Genomic DNA, 23818 nt, shown 5'->3' with positions numbered 1-23818 from the left:
GTGCTGAGTGCTCCCCACAGATCATCTACTCCTCTGCCTGTTTTCCCCCAGGGGAAAGCATCTTGCTCCTCCATATAGTCTCCGAGGGAACCGTGTACACTCAAGCTAGCCTGTCCTCTGAGAACCACAGCTTTCAGGGGCCAAACCACTTAGCTGGCCATTAGTGCAGTTACCTGGTCCATGCCCTAGGAGAGATGCTTCCCGACTTCTAGGCCAACCCTTTCATGGGGTATGGGGGAGTGGATTTCAGGCCCAGAGAGGGTACAGGGCCTGCCACCGATCAGAGAAGTCCACGTCTGTCTTGTCCCTGGCGGTCCGGGTTCTCCCTTTGGAGTTGCCCCAGAGAGGGTGGCGAAGGTTCCCTAGTTGCGGGCACTGCGCCCCCCTTGGGCAGCAGGGAGGCGAGAAAGGCTGCGGGGTGGGGAAGCGGGGAGGGAGGGTCAGGAATTTGACTCCGCCTCCTTGCACTGGGAGCAGCCTGCGATCGGGCGCTGGCTCAGTCTCGGCTGCTCGCCGCTGTCGCTCCCGGGCTGCGGGATGACACCGCCTCCGCCCGGATGCGCCTCCCTCGGCGCCCCGCGCGCCCGCGTTCCCGGCCGGCTGGCTCGGTCTTGGCTCCTGCTGCAGCTGCTGCTGCTGCTCTGGACTGCCGCCGCCACCCAAGGCCACCCGAGGAGCGGACCCCGCATCTCCGCTGTCTGGAAAGGTAGGTGGCGCCGTGCGGCCGGTGGGGAAAGGGAACGGACGCCGCGCGGGGTGGGTGCAGAGTGTGCGGCACCGGAGGGAGTGCGTGCGCTGCGCTGCGGGTCCCGGGCTGTCCCCGCGGGGAGCGTGTGGGTCTGGGTGAGTATGTGAGTGTGCGCGCTGGCACGCTGGAGCGGCTGTAACGCTGCGGCGAGCGAGCGGCGGGGGCCGGAGCCCCGGCTAAGTCGCTCCAAGTCCGCCCCCAGTCGGGAACCGCAGCGCCGGGGCGCAGGGGAGGAAGAGGGCCCCTCTCTCGGCCGAGAGGCATTCTCGGTCCTCCAGCGCTAGGACCTCTGTACAGGACCTTTTCTTCGGCCGGGACCTCCACCCAGGTCTCCTCTTCTTGAGCTGCGGGCTCCGCTGTCGCACGCAGCGCAGGCTGGGCCGGCAAGGGGGGCGCGGACCCCTTGCCGCCGCCGCTGCGCTCCGGCTGCGGGAACAAAGACCCCGCTGCCTGCCCCCGCCCCCGCCCCGGCCCCGAGCGCGGGCCGGGTAAAGGGGTGGACACCCAGTGGCGAGCCGGGACAAGGTGCGGTGCGGAGGCTTGGGGCACCCGGGCGCTGCCTCTGCAATGCCAGGACCGGCCGCTCCCCCCTTGTCTGCACGTGGCAGTTGTCATCAGGAATCGGCGCCAGCTTGGGGGGCAGTGCCCGTTGGGTGGGGCACGGACGTTAGGACCCCCAGGTGGCGGATCTGGGGAGGGAGTGCAGCTTTTAGGCCTCGATAGATATGTGAACTGGGGGACCAGAGTCTCCCCCAGGGGCGCCTCACTTTAGACCCCTGTACAATGGGTCAGAAAGCCGGCTTAGGTGGGGTTTGAGTCTTTCTGCTGCCAGGAACTGAGCTCCCCTCCCCTGCATTGCACACAAATGCTTCCCCGCCCCTAGACCGACAGGGCTCTGTCCTCCAAATTTGGCGGCACTGCAGACTCCCTGTGGTGGTGGTGGACTCGTAGTGGGGGCTGGGGGACTGGGGGACTGGTCTGGTCTGGCCCTGCTGGGGGCCCTTTGATGCCTGAGGCGGTTTGCAGGAATTGCCAGAGCCTGAGCATTATCTGGGGCAGGTATTCTTAGCAGAGAGAGGAAAAAATCCCACACACAAAACAAGTAGCCTGATCTGCAGCTGCAGCGGGGGGAATGTGACTTGCCCAAGGTCACTCCGCAGTGTGTGAGCTCACAGTGCAAACTGGGGGCTCTGATCTGGCATAGGACCAGTGCTATTTCTGAGTTAGGGAGGGGAGGAGGATTTAGGCAATTTTTTGGCCATAAAGGAGGGACTCTGGGGGCCAGTTCTGCTACCCAGCCAGAGGTATTTCTGGTAGGAGTAGAGCAGGAAGCTGGACCTCTGGTCGCCTATTCATGGTGGACACCTGCCCACCCCTCAGTCATATGAGCTCCAGCCCAGGCTTTCTCTGCATTGCCAGCATCCCTGCCTTGACTCCGTCCCCTTGGCTGTCCTGGACGGCACAGCATTTGGGCACTCTGAAAAGGGCAAATGGCCATATCTGAGTGTTCTGGAATCTCCCCCCTGCACCCAACCCCTTGCATTTGGCTCTGCTTGTTCCTAGCCCCAAGTCTTCCTAAGACCCCTCCCCCTATACTTAATGCGCAGCCACATCTTAGCACTTAATGTGAACCTCCACATCTTGGGCACTTAGTCCCCACCCTGGGGCTATTTAAAGCTGCTTTCAGTCCTCTTACCCACTTGCAAGGCTCCCAGCCCAGCTCCACCTCTCCCCTGCGCGCAGTTCACAACTGTACCACAGAGGCCCGCATTGGCCGTGCCCTCTGCTTCATAATGCACTATTGATCCCTACTGGGATCTGCCACCCCCTCACCTATCTTGTCCAAAGGCAGTCTTTGCTCATCTGCACCAGTGCCAGGCGCCCCACTGGCCAGACGGACCCTGCCATCCGCCTATCCCCCAGGCCCACCAGCTGGTGATGGTATGCCTGGCTGACAGCTGTCTCCTATTTCCTGTGGGGTGACACATGGCAGTCGGACAGGAATGGGTTTGGGCAGGGCAAACAGGGGAGTAGGCTGAGAAGAGGGCCCTCCAGCCTTTGCTGTAGGCCAGGTCCCTGTCTTGCAGGGGTTGGGGTGGTGTGGGAATTGACTTCCATGAATGACTAGATCAAAGATAATGGTAGTTCTGGAGCCAGTTTTTTTTAATGAAGCATAGACTAGAGTTTTAGTTTTAAGCCAGGATAGGTGCAAGGACTGGAGTGGATACGGAGGGTTCTTCTCTGTCATTTATTTTTTGTTGCTTGGTCTCCTAAGCCTCAGGGAAAGATTAGAATCAGGGAGTTCTGAGAGATTCCCAGCCTGCACTTATTGGGAAGGCTGATGCCTCTTCAGCCTGATGAAGGCCTGGCCAGGAGAGAGAGGACTGTGTCAGCACTGACCTGCTGGGTTCCCTTGAACTCTGCATCTGTCTCTGACCCTCAGAGCTTGCCAGATCAGGAAGGGCTCTGGAGATTGTCCTCGGAGGGCATCACTGACACATGAACTGGTCACAGATGCCAGGTGTGAGCCTTACCTCCCTGCAAGCAGGGGCTAGAGGAGATTGTGTTGGCATGCTTATGTAAGCTGTGCACCCCTCTCCTGTTCCATCCTGCTTGGAGGAGATGGAGAAGCCGAGGAAGGTCCTGACCCCCAAGATCAGAGGTGAGCCAGCATGAAACGAGAGAAACAGTGCCCAGTCTCCAGTCTCCACCTGCCCAGCTGGTTCTGGGCTCTCCCTTGTCCAATTAAACAACAGGATGTTATTGTTGACTTGGTGGCTGCTGGGGGAGCCATTATGGGGCGACTCCCCAGGGCAGGGGGTTGTTGTCACCTCCTCCAGGAGATGAGGTCACAGCTGGGGCTCCCCAAGCATCAGCATTTCCAGTGGAAATCCTTGCCCCCTTGGGGACTTAGATGTGCTCATCACCTTCAAGGTGAACTCCCTCTGCAGAACCAGGGAAGGGGGGCAATTCCCAGGAGGAGAGGGGGGTTTCCTAAGCTGGGAGAGCTGGGAGAGATGCACGGTGATGTCACCGGGAGCGTCCTGCCAAGCTGTGTGGCCCCTCTGTCCTGGATAGTGAAGATTCTGAGAGTAGGCTGGGGTGGAGTGGATGCTGGCACGGGCTTAAGACTATACGGCTTGGAGAAAAGAGATGGGAGGTCAGGAGCCTGACTCTGGTCCTAGCTCTGACCTGGTTTTTTGTGTGACCTTGGGCACGTACATGCCTTTTTCTGAGCCTCAGTTTCCTCAAATGTCCAAAGTGGGCAGAAGGAGGGAGGAGCTTATATTTATCAGAGCACGAATTCTCTGGGATGGGCAGAGGCTGTGGTGGCCAGTTCAAACCTTAGCGGTGAGGAGAAATTGAAACCTGGGAAGTCAGGGGAAATCCTTGAGTTCTGTGTTCTTTCCTATCTTTTTCTCTTGTGAGCTGAAGGCTGTGAATCAGCTGGAGGAAGTGGCTCATTGGTTTGTGGTCTCCAGGGTGGACATAGTAATTTAGCATATTTGACATTTGCTGGGGCCAACCTTGTATTGGTCCCAGAGCAGGGCTTAGGGACCCAGGGATGAGAAAGTAGACAAGTTTGTAGATTTCTCAGGGTAGATGGGGAGGCAGACAGGCAGGTCAGCCTTCAGTTACAATAAAATGTGGCAGGGCCTGTAACAAAGGGCAACTATGGGGGTTGAGGAGGTACCTAACCCAGTCTGCCCAATCAAGGAGGGCTTCCCCGGAGAGGTGGTAAGTTGGGATGCCAGGAGAAGTAGAAGCCAGCTTCGGAGGGGAGGGACAGGAGGAAGTACCTGGTGTGACATAATTTCACAAACTTGCAACTAGGATCAGGGAGAGGAGAGGAGCTGAGTGGGTGTCTCCAGGAGGGAGACGTGAGTTAGCCAGGGCTTGGGGGCTCCAGGAAGGTTTCTTGCAGGAGGGGACATCTAAAGTGAGCCATTTGACCTTACACAGCCAGCAGGAAGAGGGATCTGGCAGGGAAGGCCTCCCGAGTGTCCTAGCTCCCTGATGGGAAGCCAAGGCTGGGTCCAGGGAGACCAGAGCTTTCTGCCTAACTCCTGACTGCCCAGGTTCTGCCGATGAGACAGCCTGTTCCTCACCAGAGACTCTCCCTGTGGGGAAGATCTAGGCCCTGTTGCTGAGGGCAGCATGCCCTTCCTCTGACCAGCTTTCCCTTCCAGGAGAAGGTCACCTTAGCAGGGGTAGGTCATTGGGCATAGGGGACGTGGCAGGTGTGGGGCAGAATTCTGGGCACCCAGGAGAAGCAGGGAGAACTGGGTACCCTTCTTTGTGGAGGGTCGGGTCAGGACCCCTAATGTGCAGGTGGTAAGCTGAGGCTTCAGCCAGGGGAAGGGGTCCAGCAGCCCGCAGAGGGCAGTGGTGGGAGTGGGTGGCCCTACAGTTGACAGCTGAGGCCCTAGCTGATGTCCTGTCTTCCACACCCAGCCCCGTGTCCCTTATGTCAGCCACTATAGGCGTCTGGCTATGTCACAAGAGACTGACCATACTTCCTCTGCTCTGTTGGCAGCTCGGGGGCCGGAAAGCTTCCCCTTCTCTTAGTTTCCTTTTTTGGACACGTCTGTCTGTCCCCATGAGGCCCCTCCATCCCTTCACGTTAATGCGCTGAACAGTTCACCTCGAATACACAGTGACAGAGAAACTGCTTTCCCCAGTGCTGCGTGGTGGCCGGGCCCCATGCCTACCTTGTCTCCCACACATCTTTCCTCACCGCTCCCCAGCGCCCATGTTTTCCTGCCTCAGGGCCACTGCCCTGCTTGTCGTCTGTCCCAGCACCCCATTCTCTTCCTTTCTGTCATTTCTGTCTCACTTCCTCCAAGGAAACTTCTTGAATGACTCCAACCCACACAGCCTGATGGGGCAGAGCTTAGGACATCAGAAGACAAATGTCAGAGATCCACACGTTCCCTGACGTGTTCCACAGATGGGGAAACTGAGGCCAGAGATGACAGAGACTGGCCCAAGGTCACCCAATGACATAGGCAGAGCTGGGACCAGGACTGTATCTTCTGCCCAAGCCTGCTCTTGGCCTCAGCTATTGGCCTCCCTTCACTTGTCTGTCTGTCTACATGCTCTTTCCCCAGGCTTGGGGCTCACTGAGCACTTTGCTCCTCGGCCAGCTCGGCTGAGCCCAGACTCTTCCGGCCCCAGTGCTTTCTGCTCCCAGGAGCCCCACTGGCCATGACCATCTTCCCTTCAGGACTTTAGATTGGGCCAGCTTGATGTGCCTCCTCTGGTCTTTTCCTCAGGGCAGCTGGGCCTCAGGTCTTGAGGGCAGGTTGATCTGTGTCACGGGCTAATCTGGGTTTAACTGTCACGGCAGCCTGGGATTAGGCTGATCCTACCCTGCCTCCTGCACCCCTTGCTTCTAGTCAGGGGCTCGGGCTCTGTGCTAACACCCTCAGGGGCAGCCCTCACTGTGGAGGCAGCCAGCACCTGCCCCCGTGCCTAGGTCTGTGCAGCTTCTCTAGGGGAGAGAGCAGGAGAAGGCCTGGGTTTGCCCTTGGGGAGCACACAGGTGCCTGGAGAGGTGGGCCTGCTGCCTGGTTAGGAGGGCACCTGGGAGATCTGGAGCCTGTAGGTGTAGCCACGGACTGTGACAGGAGATGAGAGCAGGACAGGTCAGTGTGGGGTGAGAGGAAGATCCAGACTGAGAGCGAAGGGCAGGTGTATGTGGTGGGGGCAAGGTGGGGCGCAGAGAACCACTCATGTTGTTTATCTGCTGGGCCCAGGGCTCTGAGCCAGCCTGGTGAGGAAGGAAGGTCACTGTGATAAACTAAGCACGCTGCCAGTGGCTCAGGAGCTTCATCCAAGATGTTAGTTCCTCCGACGTGGCCTACTACCCCAGTCTGCCCCTCCCTACTATCTAAACTGTCCCTACTTGCCCAGCCCTGGCCTTGGCTTGGCCCGGGGCCCACAGAGCGAGAGGAAGCCTGGACTTCACCTTCAGGACCCCACAGTCCAGGTGAAATCCCACCAGACAGGTGATCTGAGAGAAGATGGTGTGTGCCAGATGGTATATAGCACAAGGTCAGAGGGAGGACAGAGCAGTGAGGGCTGGAGCAGTAGGGAACACTTCCTAAAGCCAGGGAGGTTGAGACCAGGTGTTCAAGGACAGGAAAGACCATGTGCACAGACAGAAGGGGAAAGGGCAATCAAGGTAAAGGAGAGCACAAGCAAAGGTGCGGAGGAGGGAAAGAGCCTTGGCAGAGATGAGTAGAGATGGGCCTTGACTGCCAGGTAGAGGGGGAGGGCCCTGCTGGGTAGGCAGTTGAGAGTCATGGTGGGTTTTTGACCTGAGGGGTCAGGGGCGGAGGCGAGTGTTTTTGGTTGGTGCTGGTTGGGTAGGAACCTGGCTGGACAGGTAATAAAGAAGGGTTCATGAGCATATCCTGCCCTTCACTGTGGTCTGCCTCAGGCTCGACAGTGCTTTCTATTTTGGGTAGAGATCTCAAGAGATTTATCTTCCTAATTAGTCATGCTGGTCAGCACTCAGTGCTGTGCTGCACCCCCAGATCCCTACCACCCCACCCCACACCCCTAATCCCTGGTGCCTCGGGCCTGCACGCCCACGCTCTTACACTCTCTTTGGGGCATCGCGGTCAGGCCTTCATGGGTCAAGAGGCCTCTGACCAGGCTCCACCCTCTCTGCCCCCCAGTCTTCTCTTTTGTGTGGGAGGCACTGGCCTGGAAGCTTCCAAGGGCCCTTCTATGGAGCGCAGTGCTTTAAGCACAGATTCCGGAATCAAGCTGCCTGAGAGTCAACCTCCATCACTTAACAGCTGTGTGATCCTGGGCGGGTTACTCAAGTTCTGTGTCTCGCTGAGCTCATTATAAAATGGGGGTAGTAAGAGATCCCACCTTCTAAGAGTTCAGTGATGACCAAGTGAGCTAATTTATCTACAAATCACTTAAGAATAGTGCCTGGCACATAATAAATGCAGTGGAACAGTTTGGTGGTAGGAAAATCACTGTTGCCATCACTGTCATTCTCCTCCTTTGACATTCTGATTTCTGATGAAATGCAGCCCTGGCAGCCGGCCCCTGCCAGCTCTCCCTTACTGGCTCTGTTGGGTGCCTGCCCTTGCTCTTTGCCCACTCCCACCCTCCCGACTGGCCCAGGCTAAGAGTAAGCTGGGGAACCTTCTGTTTCTCAAGTCTTCCCATCGTGTCTGCCTCCCTCTGCTAGGGTGATGTAGCCATCTCTGCCCTCTCCCCCACCTCTGCCCTGGCTCTGGGCCCAAGGGCAGGCCCTATGCCTCTGCCCATCCTCTCCTTTGAAGGATAGTTGACCTCAGCCTTACTCTGGGGCTTTTGGAACCTGCTGGGCTGAAGAGCAGGCGGAAGGTGGACAGGACATGATGTTCATCCTGGGTTTCCTGACTTCCCTGGCTTTGGAACCTCCTCCCTGCTCCACGTAGGCTTTGGTGTCAGACTGGCGCCCCCACAGCTTGCTGTCCACACTGCCCTTTCCCCTGAAGCCTTGGCCCCAGCTGGTCTCCCCACCAGCCAAGCCTCTGGCCCTTCGAGCACAGCGGCGTGGTGCAGAGAGCACATGGCCCTTGCCGGCTTGGAGAGGCCTTAGTTTTCCTGTCTATAAAATGGTACAGGGGCACCTGGGTGGCTCAGTGGGTTGAATGCCTGACTCTTGATTTTGTCAGCTCAGGTCATCATATCGAGCCCCTCATCAGGCTCCATGCTCAACATGGAGCCTGCTTGGGATTCCGCACCCCCCCCTCCCCCCTGCTCCTCTCCACTCTCTCTCTCTCAAATAAAAAACTAAAAAAATGGGGGTGCATACACTTGACTTGCCTTCGTTGCAGGGTGGTTGGGGAATTTGGCAGGCTAGTTGATGGAGGCAGAAGGTGAGGTTGGCTTCTTCTGCTACCCCCACCTCCATCCAAAAGCTGTCTCTGACCTTTCCAGGACTCATAATCCCACCTTCCCCAAAAGGACCTGTGAACTCAACCCTGACTGTTTTGTGATTTGTCCTGAGAACCATGAGTGGGTCATAAAACCTAGATGGTAGCAGGTATCAACCTCTTCAATTCACAGAGAAGGAAACTGAACTCAGGAAGGCCCTGGTCACAATCAGCCACCTGGCTTCCAAAGGGAGCACAGGCTTCTTGGAGCCAGGGCTGAGCCCACACGTGAGATATGTTCCCCTCCCCACCACAGCTGACCTTGGTGGGTGGGAGGATGTGCCTCTTCAGCCCAGCACACAGTTCACTGTTCCTATGGCTGATGAAGACAGGCAGACCTGTCACTCCGCCATGAGCTAAGTACCACCTCAAGGGCCTGCCAGGCAGCTGTCTGGAACGTTGCTCTGTCCTGTGTTACCAGATCTCCAAGAGCAACCATCACTGCTCCTTGGCATGGGCTGGGGCCACCCTGGAAACTGGGCTTGTGGATAGGAACGGCTTCTCCTGCCCTCATTCCTGGCCATATCTGGAGAAACAGAGATGAAACACTTGTTCATTTGCACTCATCCCAGTGGAAGAGTTTCCCTCCGCTGATCTGACGCAGTGCTGAGTTTCCCCATTAGTCACTCCTTAGGGTTTGAGACCTGGATTACTAAAGGCTCCCGAGAGATCAGGGCTCACCTGGAAAGTGGGCGAGTGGGTGATTCCCTTCAGTTATCAGGTTAGCAAGTTTTCACCTGGTGGTCAGGGAGGGAAGGATGGGGAGCAGGAAATGACCCAGGGAAGTAGGAAGAAGCAATATACAGTGTTTTGTAAATCAAGAGGCTCTCAGGGAGGTCCGGGCTGTGGTCCTGGAGGGCTGGAGCTGGTGATGGGCACCGGAAGCCCTGGGCTGTAGCCTGGCCCTACCTCTGCCCTCCTTGCCATGTGTCTGGCCTCTGTGCCCTCTCAGCCCAGTGATTGTTCAGATCCTCTCTCTTCCACCTTGACCTGTGGGGTATGGGTTGCAAAGGGTGGAGAGGCTGCATGCTAATTCTTGGACTGCATGTGGGGAGGAGGACTCCCTCCTCTTTCTCAGCCACGCGTGTGTGGTATGCGAGGGTGTGAGGTGGGCCTGACAATGCAGGGTGGGGTGCCGTCGTGGGAGGATGTGGCTGGGTCCCCAGTCAGAGGTTGGCCTGGCTCCTGCTCCGTGCCCTGGCCCCCCAGGCTGCCTGACTCAGGCATTCCCTGCTGCGTGCCCACATTCCTGCCATTCTCAGAGCCTGCCTCAATGCCCACTTTCAAAAGGCTCCCTGAGGTTAGCATTCAAGGCCCTTTGGGTCAGTGGGTCAGGTTGGAAGGCTGTCCCTGCCTTGTTGCTCCCTTCATGGACAGCAACATCCCATACATTCCAGCCCCAATTCTACCGTCCCCTTGGGCTGCCCCCGTCTTTCATAGGCAATGAGGATATGGGGACAGTGGGGACCAGATGGTGACAACACACAGAGTGAAGGAGAGGAGGAGCAGTACCTCTCCAGGCCAGCCTGCTTTAGGAAAACTCAGCGCGTGTGAACCCCGGACTTGCCCCAGCCCATGGGCCACTGGGACTGCGGTAGGAGGGTGGTGGCTCCAAGAGCAGTCAGGTCTGATTCTTGCCAACAGCATCTTGTCTCCCACCCCCAGCTATCTCCTTGACCCTCCTTTCTGGCCGGGGCTGGGCCTTGCAGCTCCTGCCACTGTGAGGAGGGAGGGGACTCAGGGGGCTTTCTGAGGGTCCAGAAGGAGAAAGGATGGGGTGGGTGCCTGGCCCACCTTTGGGGCCATGCCCTCTCCATGTGCCCCTAGCCCCCTCCCCTGCCTGAACCCCTGGTTATTCTGGGAGCTTTTAGCTACCACTTAGTCAGCCACTAATGCGTCAGGCCGGGGAGTGAGGGGGGAGACACGGTGCCAGACGGTGCTCCTTTTAGACATCCAGGATGGGAAGCAGAGGGGGCTGGTCAGGCAGGGAGAGAAAGGAGGTGGGGGATGCTGGAGGAGGGGAGGTTTCCCCAGCTTGGCCCTGCAACCCTAGCCCTGCTCCAAGGGAGGAGAAGGCAGCAGTGGAGACTGATGGGCAGTATCCTTGGGCTTCCGTACCTCCCCTCCACATCACGTTCTGGACCTTTTGGTCTATGTACCCCCCATTCAGTCAGCCTCCCCACCTTTGCTCAGCTGGTTCCCTTGTCTGGAATTCTCTTCCTGCCTGTTCCTGACCCATGTAGCTTTGATCTGCCTCCCCCAGCCCTATGGATTCACTGGGAAGCAAAAAGATGCATTTAAGGATGTGACACTTGCTCACTTGGCTGGGTCTTTTTAGGGGCAACCTCTGGGCTTGCTCAACCCCTGCATGGGCGGAGCCTTGAATGCCGCCCCCTCCTTGACCCAGCTCTCTGTGATGGTGCCATCGGGCCATGGGTCCTGGCTGTGAAGGCTTAGTGCTGCCTTCACTTCCAGGCAGCCCTCCTGCCCCTGAGCCCCCAGCCCCCGCTCCTGTGACCTGAACAAAGCTTCCTTTCATGTATTCATCGAGCTGCTGCCGCTCAGACACTTCCCGGGCACAATCAGGCCCTTTGAGGGCCTCGGGCAGTGCGGGAGCCAGGCTGGGGCAGGGGTGGAGAATGGGCCAAGGCCTCGAGCTGGTGCCGTCCTCCCCATACACATCGCCAGGCGCAGACTGGGGAGGGGTAGGAGCCAGGGGGTCAAGGGAGGCAATGCTGCCAGCCCCTGTTTGTTCTTCTGCAAAATGGGGCGAGTAGTCCCTTGCTTCCCCCCAACCCCGGCTGCTGCAGCCAGGATTTAAAGGGAATGGGACGCAGGCTTGCAGATCTGTGCAGGACTGCCCTGGGCCTGGTGCTGCACCCAGCTGCGGGCAGCCCTCACCCTCCCTCCCATTGTGTCCTCAAAAGTACTTCGTGAGCAGTCCTGAGTTCTGTCCCAGAACAGTTTTGCATGAGATCTGGGGAGGCTTGCTTTGGTGTGGCCATCTCACTTCTGTGGCTGGATTTTGGTGTAGGGCCGGATCTCCCCCTCAGGCCTTGCTTTCCAGGGCTGGGCCATGCATCTCCCATCAGGCTTGACTCCCCAGGGCAGGGCTTTCTTTCCCCCATCAGACTAAATTCCCCACGGCAGGACCATGACCCCCAGACAAGAGCTGTCCCTCAGGGGCCACTCGGGTGCCTCTTTCCCAACCACTAGAGCTGTGATTGGCCTTGCAGTCCCCTCCTCTGAGGCCAATGTGGCTTGAGGGGTAGGATTCCAGGGGCTTGGACTCTCAGGGCCCAGCCTGTCTCCAGACGCAGACAAGCAGCCTTCCCTGGCCATAGCTGGCTAGGGAAGTGGGGGCGGGGGGGGGGGCGCGGTGGCTGCAGACCGTCTGGATCTCTGGCTGGCTGCCGGTAAAAGGGGAGCCAGAGAGCTGACCCCAGCACTTTAATTTTACCCCAACTGAAAAGGCGGGGGAGCCCGGGGGCTGAGACCTGCCAGCCATGAGCCTTGGCCAGCACCACGTCCCCACAACCCAGTGCAGAGCTGGGGTCTCAGCCCTGCCCTGCACAGCTGGGGATGAAGGGGTGAGCCTGGGGTACGATGAGGCCTGATGTGCTGAGCTGCTCTGGCTGTGTGTGGGGTGCCCCAGGAGAGCCAGGGGAACCTGAGAGCTGTGAGCTCAGCACTTCTCTGTGGCCCACGGTGTTGCATCTCTCTGAATGTACCCCCCCCCCCCCCCCCGCCCCAGCCAATACTGTCTGGATAAGGCAGCTTGTCTTCCCTCTTGGTGTGACCTTGGACTAGTGTGCCCCCCAGGGGCCGAGTTTCCGCCTCTGTGCTGTGAGCCAGACCACAGCTGAGGTGAAGACAGAGAATATCCCACTTCCAGGGATGATTTGACCGAGCAGGGAGGTAGCTTAGGGAAAGGGAACGAAGGTATGGGTCACAGGGTGCACCCCCCTTGAAGGCAGAATCGGTAGGAATGGCTGGTTGGCAGCAAGAACGCACGGGGGTGGGGACAGACTCAGGGAAATGGCTGTCCTCTCCTGTGGGGCTGTGGTGCATCCTGCTTCAGGGTCTTGGGTAAGCTGGCTGCTCCTGAAATTGCTGCAGCTGAATAAACAGTGGTCAGGCCGCGCTCTGGGGTGAGGCCTAGAGCTGGTCAGAGGTGGGGAGATGCTAGCTGTGGCTGATTGCTGGGGGCACAGCCACAGGCTGTCCCATCCCTGTAATTTAGCCTTGCAACCAGGACAACCTCAGCAATGTCACCGGAGATGAGACGTCTCCTCCCTGGAGGCAGTGGCTACAGACAGTTTCTTTTTTGGGCAAAAGTGTCCCGGTCAGCCCTTCTGCTTACTGTGCCCTGTGAAGGGCTCCCTGTCCCGGAGTTGCTGGGGAGAGAGGGCTGATCTCTCCCCACCGGGGTGAGCTGGCAGCCCTGTGAAACCAGACCAGAGCAGGCCAGGCCACAGAGCCCAGTTGGGGGCAGCAGCGTGGGCTCTAGTTCAGCGCCTGCTACCGACCGTGTGACCTTGGGCTGCCTCTTTCTGGACTTCCATTTTCCCATCTGTAAACATGGGAAGGAGTGGACATTCAGATTCCTTTCTAGCTCTGATCTAAGTTGACCGGCTCACTAAGGGGCTGGGTGGGCGGGAAGGAGTTGCAGAGGGCTTCCCAAAGGAGGGGTTCGGGCTCTGACCAAAGTGATCCCTGGGAACCTTGACTCTAAGTGGGTTGCTTAGAGGCCCAGCTACCTGCAGGGGAAGGAGGTGGCTGCTTGCTCTGTCCTGGCGGCAGAGACGGGGAGCCCTGGTTCCTCCTGCCAGAGCCCAGCTTCCCAGGAAGAGCCGACTGTGTGTGCGTGTGCCTGTGTATGTGCGTGGTGAGTGTGGGCGGTGTTTTTTTCTCCCCAGGGGTCCCTAAATCCTGCCCTCATCCTGAGGTTACACATATTGTAGGACAGGGGCCTTGGCTTTGAGGTGAGGACAGCTGGTTGCTGGACCCCAGCAGGGGATCCCTCACTTCTCCCACTCGTGGCTCTGAGTCCTGGTACTGCCCCAGCCCAGACCCAAACACTAGCTGCCATGCAGGTGCTGATACGCCTGGCAGGGTGGGGAGGGTTGGGGTTCTTCCTGTCCAGGGCCCAGCCTCAATGTTTCTGCCAATTGCCTCCCCTTCAGGCCGCGCAGGGCAGGACTGGGTGGACTTTGGCCTGGCTGAACCTCACACGGTGCTTTTCCACGAGCCCGGCAGCTCCTCCGTGTGGGTGGGTGGACGTGGCAAGGTCTATTTCTTCGACTTCCCCGAGGGCAAGAATGCCTCCATGCGCACGGTGAGCCTAGACCCCTCTGCCTGGACCCCTCTGCTGGCTCCAGGGACAGAGCTGAGCCCCTTCCTCCTTCCCTCCCCGCCCCATTTCTCTCATCTCCCCTCTGTCCTTGGTGAGGGGCCTCAGGGAATCCGGGGGAGCTAGCATCTCTTCCTGAACAGGTCTCCCCCCCATTATGTTCCATATATGGTCCCTGCGAGAGGCTCCCTAAAGGTAGTCCAGATTGGTGTGGGTGTTGGGGTAGTGTGGAGAAAAGCCTGGAGCTAACCTCCCAGGCCAAGTGAGTAGTGCTGATGGGGGAGACCCAGTCAGGACTCCAGGGCTCCAGAACCCTATGGCCCCTATCTTCTGAGATCTCTGGGCTGGCCTGTGAGCTCTGGGCTTTGGCTCGGGTATCAGGGCAAATAGCCTGTGTGATCTTGGGTAAATCACTCACCCTAGTTGCTCATCTATAAAACGAGCTCGTCCTGAGGATGCATAGAAAGCACACACAGGCATGTTGCCTTGGCAGAATGGCCTAATGCTTTCCCCTCCCCTCCAGGTGAACATTGGCTCCACGAAGGGGTCCTGCCTGGACAAGCGGGTGAGTGAGGGAGAAGAGTACAGAGGGGAGGCTGACCCCTTGGAAAAGGGACAGGAGTCCCTGAGAGTCTGGGGAAGGAGGCATGGCCCTGCCTCAGGAGCCACAGTCTGGGAGGAGAGAGGTAGCCCTGCCCCAGGATTCCCAATTCTGAAGGGAGACATGCTTCTTCACCAAGGCCCCTGTGTCCTTGCTGTTCTTGGGGCATTGGAGTCAGTGGCACCTCCTCTGCTCAGATCCGAAGCCTCCTGCCCCAAGACTGAGGGTCCTAGTGCTGGGCCTGCCGGGCCTCCAGCCAACATCTCTCTTTCCCTTTTGCCCGGGCAGGACTGTGAGAACTACATCACGCTCTTGGAGAGGAAGGGTGAGGGGCTGCTCATCTGTGGCACCAATGCCCGGCGCCCCAGCTGTTGGAGCCTGGTGAGAAGGCCCCTCCCCGTGCACCTGGTCAGCTCACCCTCGTCTGGGTGGGCTTCTGCCCCCACCACGTTGGGAAGGAGCTGGGGGGGGGGGGACTCTGAGGCTGGCCTCACTTTGTATCAAATCCCTGGGAGGATGGGGATCGTGGCTGGGAAGCTGGCGCCCACAGGAAGCGGTGGCCATGGCATCATGTGCTGTCTGACCCTCCTTCGTCTCCCCCAGGTGAACGGCACCGTGGAGTCGCTTGGCGAAAAGAGAGGCTATGCCCCCTTCAGCCCAGATGAGAACTCGCTGGTTCTGTTTGATGGTAGGGCAGCTGCCTTGGGCTGGGGGAGGGTGGTCAGCTCTGTGTCCAGTGGCCCAGGTTCGGAGGAGGGACTTCTAGGAGCTGTCTGCCCTTACCCATGCCCCTCCCACCATGCCCAGGGGACGAAGTGTACTCCACAATCCGGAAGCAGGAGTTCAACGGGAAGATCCCTCGGTTCCGCCGCATCCAGGGCGAGATTGAGCTGTATACCAGTGATACCGTTATGCAGAGTGAGTCGGGCTGTGGCTGGGCTGTGGGGGCTGAAGGGGTGTGAATGCCCAGGGCAGCAGATGGAGAGCCCTCAGTTTCCATAGGAGGGCTCCCCAAGGGCTGCTGGGCCACAGCCTGCTCAAGAAACGGGGGGCAGGTACCCAGAGCTGAGGAGGTTGTCTTTAAGGGAGCAGGGGACCAACAGAGACAATGGTGTGGAGGCAGGGTGGGTCCAACACATTGGGAGCAAAACAGAGGAAGCTGCAGACCCAGCACGGGGTCCCCAAGAGCCATAGCGTATCCCTCTGCTGAGCTCATGTCAGGGCCACACCTCCTCCTTCTCATTAGGGCTCTGCCAATTAGGCAGAAGTGACATAGGGGCCCCCAGGGACCTCCCCCCAGTCCCTAGGCATGAAGTCATTGCTCCTGGGCCGATGACATCTTTGTGGAAGAGGGCAAAACAAGTGTGGGGTGGGGGTGCAGAGTCTCAGGCCCCTTGGGCTGTTGGACCTGATGTTCTGAGTTTTAGTCTAGGTCTGATTTGCTCTGGGTTTGTTTGTAGAGACTAGGTGTGTGTGTGTGTGTGTGTGTGTGTGTGTGTGTGCGCGCGCAGAGTCGGGATGGGTCCTCTGGGCAGGCTCCCAGCCTCACATCCATTCATCTGTGTCTCTGGCAGACCCCCAGTTCATCAAGGCTACCATTGTGCACCAAGACCAGGCCTATGATGACAAGATCTACTACTTCTTCCGAGAGGACAATCCCGACAAGAACCCCGAGGCTCCTCTCAATGTGTCCCGTGTGGCCCAGCTATGCAGGGTGAGTGTGTGGCCAAGTGGGCAAGAGTGTGTGTCTGAGCCTGAACAGGAGCAAGGGAATACATGCCTGGGTCAGGTGTGCACACGTGTTTCCATAAAGGAGTGCGTGAAATGTGCAAGTGAGTCTGGGAGTGGGATTGTGGGAGCAAATGTGCGTGCACGAGAAGGCCCGTGCATCTGTACGTGGGCAAAGAGGGGGTCTCGTGCATGTGTGGTGGTGTGCAAATGTCTGTATTCATGCCGGATGTGTTTGAGTGTGTTCGTGAGTATGAACGTGTGTTTACACGTGTTTGTTTCACCTGTGTGAAGGTGCCAATCTGTTCTTATGGGGACCTGGCACCCTTACCCTGCAGGTCCCCGTTGCTGGCCCTGTGCCCTGGATCGGCTGCAGCCTGGCCCAAGGACCTGGCCTGAGAGGAGAGGCACCTGTGCCTTGTCCCCTGGCAGGTCCTGGCCCCTTTCAGAGCTCTCTTTCCTCCTCTGAAGCCTGGGCGCTGGCATTCCTGGTGGCAGGTGCCTCGGGTGTGTGCAGCAGCGTGGGCAGGTGCTGAGGGCCTCCTCTTCCTCACCCTTTCAGGGGGACCAGGGCGGCGAGAGTTCACTGTCGGTCTCCAAGTGGAACACCTTCCTGAAAGCCATGCTGGTGTGCAGCGATGTCACCACCAACAAGAACTTCAACAGGCTGCAGGACGTCTTTCTGCTCCCTGACCCTAATGGCCAGTGGAGGGACACGAGAGTCTATGGTGTTTTCTCCAACCCTTGGTGAGTGACCATGCTGGGGCTGGGGCTGGAGCTGGCGTTGGTTAAGAGGCTTGGGCTCTGCTGAGGAGAAGGCTGATGTGGCACGAGTGGGGACTCCAGGTTCAAGGGACAGGGCCGTTGCTGGGCATGGGGTGGGGGATAGCCAGTGCTCAGGGAGGTGCGTGCACTGGTGTGTTTGTGAGTCTGTATACGACGGGTGTGCGCGCACATGCCATGTGCGTGCTCGTGACTGCGCCTGTGCCTGTGTGTCCACCAGCTATGTGCTCAGAGTGGGTGCTGGGCGCTGGGAAGAGGCTGCTGAGGCCTCTTAGGTGCTGGGTGCTATCACACCTGCTCAGGCATTGCCTGCACCTGATAATTCACACCTCTTAATCACTCTCATTGATTGAAAACAAGGCAGGCAAAGGTGTCAGGCGATTTTGAGGAGAGTTGGGGGACAGGGTGGGGAGGCCAAAACCTTGCTCTGTTGCCCCTGGGCAGGTAGACCCAGCCAGGCTGGGAAGGGGACGGGCCTGTGGCCCTGTTGGGCATCAGTGTGCTTTAGCTGTGTCCAGAGAGGTTGGCGAATCACCCAACAGGAATGCGTATGTTGGGATTTCTCCTGCCCTGGGGTTAGCCTCTGAACTCAGTGATTCTGTGACAGACCACAGGTTGAGCGATTAGATTGTGACAGAGAGAAATTTGGTTAAACTTCCCTCTCTCCCTTCCCCCTTCCTCTCTCGTTTCCTCCTTCCTTCTCTGGTGTTTCATAACTCTCAGGCCCCGGGCTTGCTGGGCTGGCCTGGGTGAATGAGGGTGGGTGGGTCCTGGGCCCTCCAGTGAGGCGGTCTCTGTGTCCCCCCAGGAACTACTCAGCTGTCTGTGTGTACTCCCTTGGTGACATTGACAAGGTCTTTCGTACTTCCTCACTCAAGGGCTACCATTCGAGCCTTCCCAACCCTCGGCCTGGCAAGGTAAGCTGTGACGCCCACCGTGGCCCAGGCCCCAGCCCCGCCCCCCCAGCCACTTGACTAACCTGGACCTGTTCTCCTTGCCCAGTGTCTCCCAGACCGGCAGCCCATACCCACGGAGACCTTCCAGGTGGCTGACAGTCACCCTGAGGTGGCACAGAGAGTAGAGCCCATGGGGCCTTTGAAGACGCCACTGTTCCACTCAAAGTACCACTACCAGAAAGTGGTTGTCCACCGCATGCAGGCCAGCCGTGGGGAGACCTTCCACGTGCTTTACCTAACCACAGGTGAGGGGCTACCCCAGGACCTTCTGGCCTGCTTTGTAAAAACGGATATGAAACGTATAGGGAATGATATCACTGGCATCTGGTTGGAACTTTATACTTGGAAGGAAGAATTGAGTGACCAGGAGCTGTCAGGTGTCAGTGTGTGTGGCTGTGGAGGGGAGGTGGGGGCAAAGGGAAGAGGAGAGGGTATCCTAGGATGGGAGGAGAACAAGCGTGGGGATTCAGAGGCAGAAATGTAGCAAGACCGAGCAAAGCTGGGCGTAGCTTTGGTCCAGATGTCTGACCCGGGGAAGGGGGTAGGAAGAGAAATGGAAAGTCAGGAGGAAGGACCTGGTCACTGGGATCCTGTGGGCCTCTGCTAGGCAGAAGGAGGAAATCAAACTCTCTCCTTGTCTTGGGGACCATGCAGGTGAGAGGAAACATTTGATGTGGGATGCCAAGAATTTAGTGAGCCGTGAGGAGGGGCTTCCAGACAGCGGAGGCTTTGCAGAGGACCACAGAGGGGGCTTCCCCGGGGGGCAGTTTTCTGCTGAGCCAGCTCTGAGCTGAGTTTTTGGTAGCTTCTTGCTCCCAGGCTGTGGGCAAAGGGGGCTGCTGGGAGAAAGCATGGAGATCAGTGTTGGTGGGGCCACAGGCTTTCCTTGAGACTGAGTGGTGGTGCTGTGAGAAAGGGCAGTGTCTCCCCCCAGGAGCCTAGCAGTCAGGGCCTCAGGCACCCACCCCTCAGTTATTCACATCTCCCCGTCAATGTGGCTTCCTGCTATTGTTTCACTCTGTGGCCTTCTCAGGGCCATGGTGGCCTTATTGGTTGTTTGACTCCTAGAGGCCTCCAGGAAAGGAATTCCCCAAGGGGTCCGGCTTCTGGGTCCTGAGACCCCACTTCTTTACTCCTCCATTCATCCTGGCTGCACCCATGGGCCCCTGTCCTTGCTCTGCTCGGCAGCTGGGCTAGCCGCTGTGGTCAGCCAGGCGATGGCAGGGCATTGGGGTGTCGGATAGGAAGGGTCATACAACACAGGCATGGGAGCCAGGACCAGGAAAGCCAGGTTGGCTGTGGGCTCCCTTCCTGCAGACCTGGGAGGTGAGCGCACGTGAGTGATGAGGTCTTGGTGTGAGGGCCATTGGAGAGATGCCATGTTGGATCCTGCAGCAGGAAGGATTAGGGCCAGATGAGAAATAGAACTTTCTGAGCCCTCTGCAGAGAGCAGGAGGCTCACCCATTTGGGAGAAGCTGTGGGAGGCAGTTATGGGGCTGCAGCAGGCAGTGTGTGCAAAGGCAGTGGCAAGGCTGGGGGCTTGTCAGGACAGAGGAGCGTCTGGCCACATCTCAGAGCCTGCGGAGGGGGGCCATAGACACATAAAGGAGAATCCTAGGCAAGCAATCATCCCATCATCTGACTGCTTTTTTGGGGCAAGTGATGCCCTGGGAAATTGGGAGGGAGGAATGGGGGAGGTAGGCTATTCTAGAAACTGGGACAGCGGGTGAGGTGGGAACGGGAGGGCCCGGGGGTCAGGATGCCCATTAGTCCCTGACAGGTATGAATGGAGAGAGCGTGGCCTCAGAGGCAGGCGGCCTGGCCCTTTTTAGATCTAAGATTTTATAAAAATTAAAAAAAAAAAATCCCCTAAGATTAAATACAATGTGGAGTCCTGGATTGGATCCTGGAACGGACAAAGGACATTAGTGGAAAAACCCAAGAAATCCAAATAAAGTCTGTAGTTGAGGTAATAGTAATGTCTCAGTGTCGATTGCTCCATTGTGACAAATGTACCACAATTACATAAGACGGTAACGTTAGGGGAAACTGGGTGAAGGGTATTCGGGAAGTCTGTACTATTTTTGCAGCTTTTCTGTAAAGCTAAAATTACTCCGAAATGAAAAGTTTATTTAAAGAAAACATCCCCAAAGAGTCCAGGAAACAGGGGAATCATAGAAGGAGCTGAGGGGTGGGGTTCTGATGCCTCTGGGTTCTGGTCACCACCTGTGTGACCTTGAGCAAGTTGCTCAGCCTTTCTGAGCCTCATTTCCTCCTTTTTGAACTGGGAGGATAATACCCACCTCTTAAGGGTGTGGAGGATTCAACAACCGAAATGCTAATGCGCATGGGCTCCCACCCACAGGATTTAGGCTCTCAGGGCTGTGCCTATAGGACAGTCGGCTCTGTGCCCCTGTGGACTGGTAGAGCCTTGGGCCTCCTGGGATGGCCTCTGTGGCCCAGATTTGGAAGCTTTCAGAGCTGCCCTCAGGCTCCCAGTCACCCTCTCCCCGCTTCACCCCAGCCCAGTCCTGTGACCCTCGCCTGAGCCATGACTTCCCAGCCCTCCTCCACCGACTATCCCGGTTGGCGCAGCCTAGAGGGAGGCTGCCTGGCTCTGGGGATCTCCTGCCCACCGGCCCGCTGACCCTCTGCCCCTCGCCCACAGACAGGGGCACCATCCACAAGGTGGTGGAGTCGGGGGAGCGGGAACGCAGCCTTGCCTTCAACATCATGGAGATCCAGCCCTTTCACCACCCGGCCGCCATCCAGGCCATGTCGCTGGACGCTGAGCGGGTGAGCCTCCCCACCCCACTGTATCCTATGGAGCTACCCAGCGATGGCCAGCTGAGGACAGAGCTCCTTTGCATGTGATTTGCGTGTCCTTTTAAGAGCCTCTGGGCCCCAGGGCTCAGAGCCTGGAGGGTAGCCTGGGGACTTAGAACTCTGTTGGGGCTGGGGGCCCTGGCCTGACCCGAGTTGTGTTCTTCTTCTAGCGGAAGCTGTATGTGAGCTCCCAGTGGGAGGTGAGCCAGGTGCCCCTGGACCTGTGTGAGGTCTACGGCGGGGGCTGTCATGGCTGCCTCATGGCCCGAGACCCCTACTGTGGCTGGGACCAGGGCCGCTGTGTCTCCATCTACAGCTCCCAAGGGTACGTTGGCCAGGACCCCTTGTTCCTGGGAGGAGGTGGACATAGGAGTGGGGGTCGCGTCAGTGGGCTGCAGGAGGCTTCGGTGCTGGGCCACAACCTCCTCTGAGTGGGGGGGGGGGGGGGGTGGGGAACGAGGACAGGGATGGGGGGCCAGACCCGAGGCCTCCTGTCCACTCAGCTTTCTCTTCCCCTTCCAACTCCAGGCCGGTGCTGCAGTCCATTAATCCAGCTGAGCCACACAAAGAATGCCCCAACCCAAAGCCAGGTACCTGATCTGGCCCTGCTGGGCCCCAGTCTGCTGAGGGTGGCACAGCCCTGTCTGAGAGAGACATGGCCTGGCCCTGGGGGCCCCAGGCAGATGGGGCAGGACAGTCCTGGAGAGGGGGCCCTGTCGTATGGGAGGGTGGTTGTTGAGAGGGGGCAGGGGAGAGTGGGGAGGAGATTGGCACTGTGTTCATTTAGAAGCCTTGGCCCTGGAGGCCCAGCCAGCAGAGGAGGATACAGTCTGCCCTGGGAGCCCTTGGCCTCTCCTCACGGCTGCCTCCCCCGTCCCGCTCCAGACAGGGCCCCACTGCAGAAGGTTTCCCTGGCTCGGAACTCTCGTTACTACCTGAGCTGCCCCATGGAGTCCCGTCATGCCACCTACTCATGGCGCCACGAGGAGAACGTGGAGCAGAGCTGCGAGCCGGGCCATCAGAGCCCCAACTGCATCCTGTTCATCGAGAACCTCACAGCCCGCCAGTATGGCCACTACCACTGCGAGGCCCAGGAGGGCTCCTACCTCCGTGAGGCTCAGCACTGGGAGTTGCTGCCCGATGACGGCGCCATGGCCGAGCACCTGCTGGGTCGGGCCCGGGCCCTGGCCGCCTCCCTCTGGCTGGGCGTCCTGCCCACGCTCACTCTCGGCCTGCTGGTCCACTAAGGTCCCCTGGGGCTGGGCATGGCACAGGCTCCTGCAGCCTCAGAGGTACTAGAAAAGTTTCCCGTCCAGAGCCGGCTGGGCCCGGCGAGCTCCTTGCCCGATGCTTCTTCCAGGGGGACTGCATAACCTGATGAAGGACACCAGGCCTGGAGATGGCCAGCCGCAGGCGGCTGCCGGGCCTGAGCGGGCACGGGTGGCGGGGGCCACAGAGTGAAGGCGCTGACTGTGAAGCTGGGGCATTGGTGACCTAAGATTTTACCTTCTGGAGATTACTTTTCAAAAACTCCTCCTCAGACTTGACTAAATGCAGTGATGTTCCCAGCCCAAGAGTCCACGGGCCAGAACGGGATTTGGAAAGGGAAGCTGGGCCCCAGGCTCTGGACCTTGGGGCTGAGGCCCGAGTCCATCGGACTCTCTATACGCAAACTGCCCCCTCCTCCTCCCTCCTGCCATGGCTGGGGGTAGCTGCTGTTCTTGTAGGCCCAGGGCTGCCTTCTACGGCTCCCTCACCAGCCCTGGGTCCCACTAGGCAGCCGTCTTGCATGTTTATTGAAGGATGTTTGCTTTCCGGACAGAAGGACGGAAAAAGCTCTATTTTTATGTTAGGCTTATTTCATGTATAGCTAATTCTGACTGCATCTGTATGAAAATACCAAAACTACATGCTGGGGGTGGGGTGGGACAGGGAGGGACTGGGGAAAGGAATGGGCTGGGGTGGGGGGGGGTCCCAGTCTGAGGCTCCGGGGATGGGATAAGAGTCTAGGGACAGGCATGGGTTCGAGGAGAGTGGCATGAGCTGGCTCTGCCCTGGGATCCCAGTCTGAGGGGGGCATGGTCCCAGTCCCCAGTGTGGGGCGGTTATGGGAGGGGGTCGGGTGAGGGAGACAGGGGAAAATGAAGGAGAAACTGAGCCCTAGGTTCACCACATTCATATAGAAGGAGGAGCCGGGTCCTCAGGGGGAGGTTCCAGGACTCTGCCCTTGGCATTGGGGGCTGGGGGGCGGGGGGGCCCCCTCCCCTCCCCTCAGCCCCCTTCCCCAGGGGCTGTGCTTCCATGCTCCTAGTCTCCCACCTTCAGCTCAGGACATGTTATAACTTAGGCTAAACTGTGAATTCCGGTGGGGACAGCCTGGGCCAAGCTCTCCAGGTGCACGGCTCTGCCCCCAGCCCTGTCCGTGGATTTCAACAGAGAGCTGGGCCCTTCTCTGGCTGTGTCTGGCCAGCCCAGGGCAGGGCCTGGGGCCGGCGGCCTTCCAGCTTTGGCCCCTGCATCTCTTCTCAATGCACTTTAATAATGTAACATATTACTAATAAACAAGCTATTTATTTACCTGTGCCTGCTTCTTGCTTGTAAAGCCATCCCGGTTGGGGGACAAGGGTGGGGGGCTCCTGTTTATGACTCGCCACCTCCTCATCACACACACTCGCTGTTTCTGCCCTTAGAGACCTAGCTAGCGAGAGACAGGGGTGGGGTGTGCACCCACATCTCCTGGGCCGTGGTGTGCTGCCTGCAAAGCTGTTGACGGGAAGCCAGGCGGCTTCTGCACGCCAGCTCCTCTGTTCATACCTGGGGAGCTGGCCTTTCTCCCCACCCCACCCCACCCCCACCTCCACCCCCCTGCCTCT

The 23818-nt window shown here is 58.6% G+C and overlaps 1 protein-coding gene across 1 annotated transcript; it reads left to right on the top strand.

Moving 5' to 3' along the window:
* Positions 1–473: 473 nt before the first annotated feature.
* SEMA7A (semaphorin 7A (John Milton Hagen blood group)) lies at positions 474–23522 on the top strand. The gene is made up of 14 exons (XM_049613861.1): positions 474–706; positions 13884–14035; positions 14574–14615; positions 14940–15032; positions 15255–15339; positions 15459–15569; positions 16226–16365; positions 16942–17126; positions 17971–18079; positions 18165–18363; positions 20788–20915; positions 21116–21270; positions 21474–21535; positions 21831–23522. The coding sequence occupies exons 1-14, from the start codon at positions 538–540 to the stop codon at positions 22190–22192; spliced, it is 1992 nt and encodes a 663-aa protein (XP_049469818.1). The 5' UTR covers positions 474–537; the 3' UTR covers positions 22193–23522.
* Positions 23523–23818: the final 296 nt, after the last annotated feature.

The sequence above is a fragment of the Panthera uncia genome (assembly GCF_023721935.1).
Source record: "Panthera uncia isolate 11264 chromosome B3 unlocalized genomic scaffold, Puncia_PCG_1.0 HiC_scaffold_1, whole genome shotgun sequence".
NCBI classification, from domain to species: domain Eukaryota; kingdom Metazoa; phylum Chordata; class Mammalia; order Carnivora; family Felidae; genus Panthera; species Panthera uncia.
This window is presented reverse-complemented; position numbering and strand designations above follow the sequence as displayed.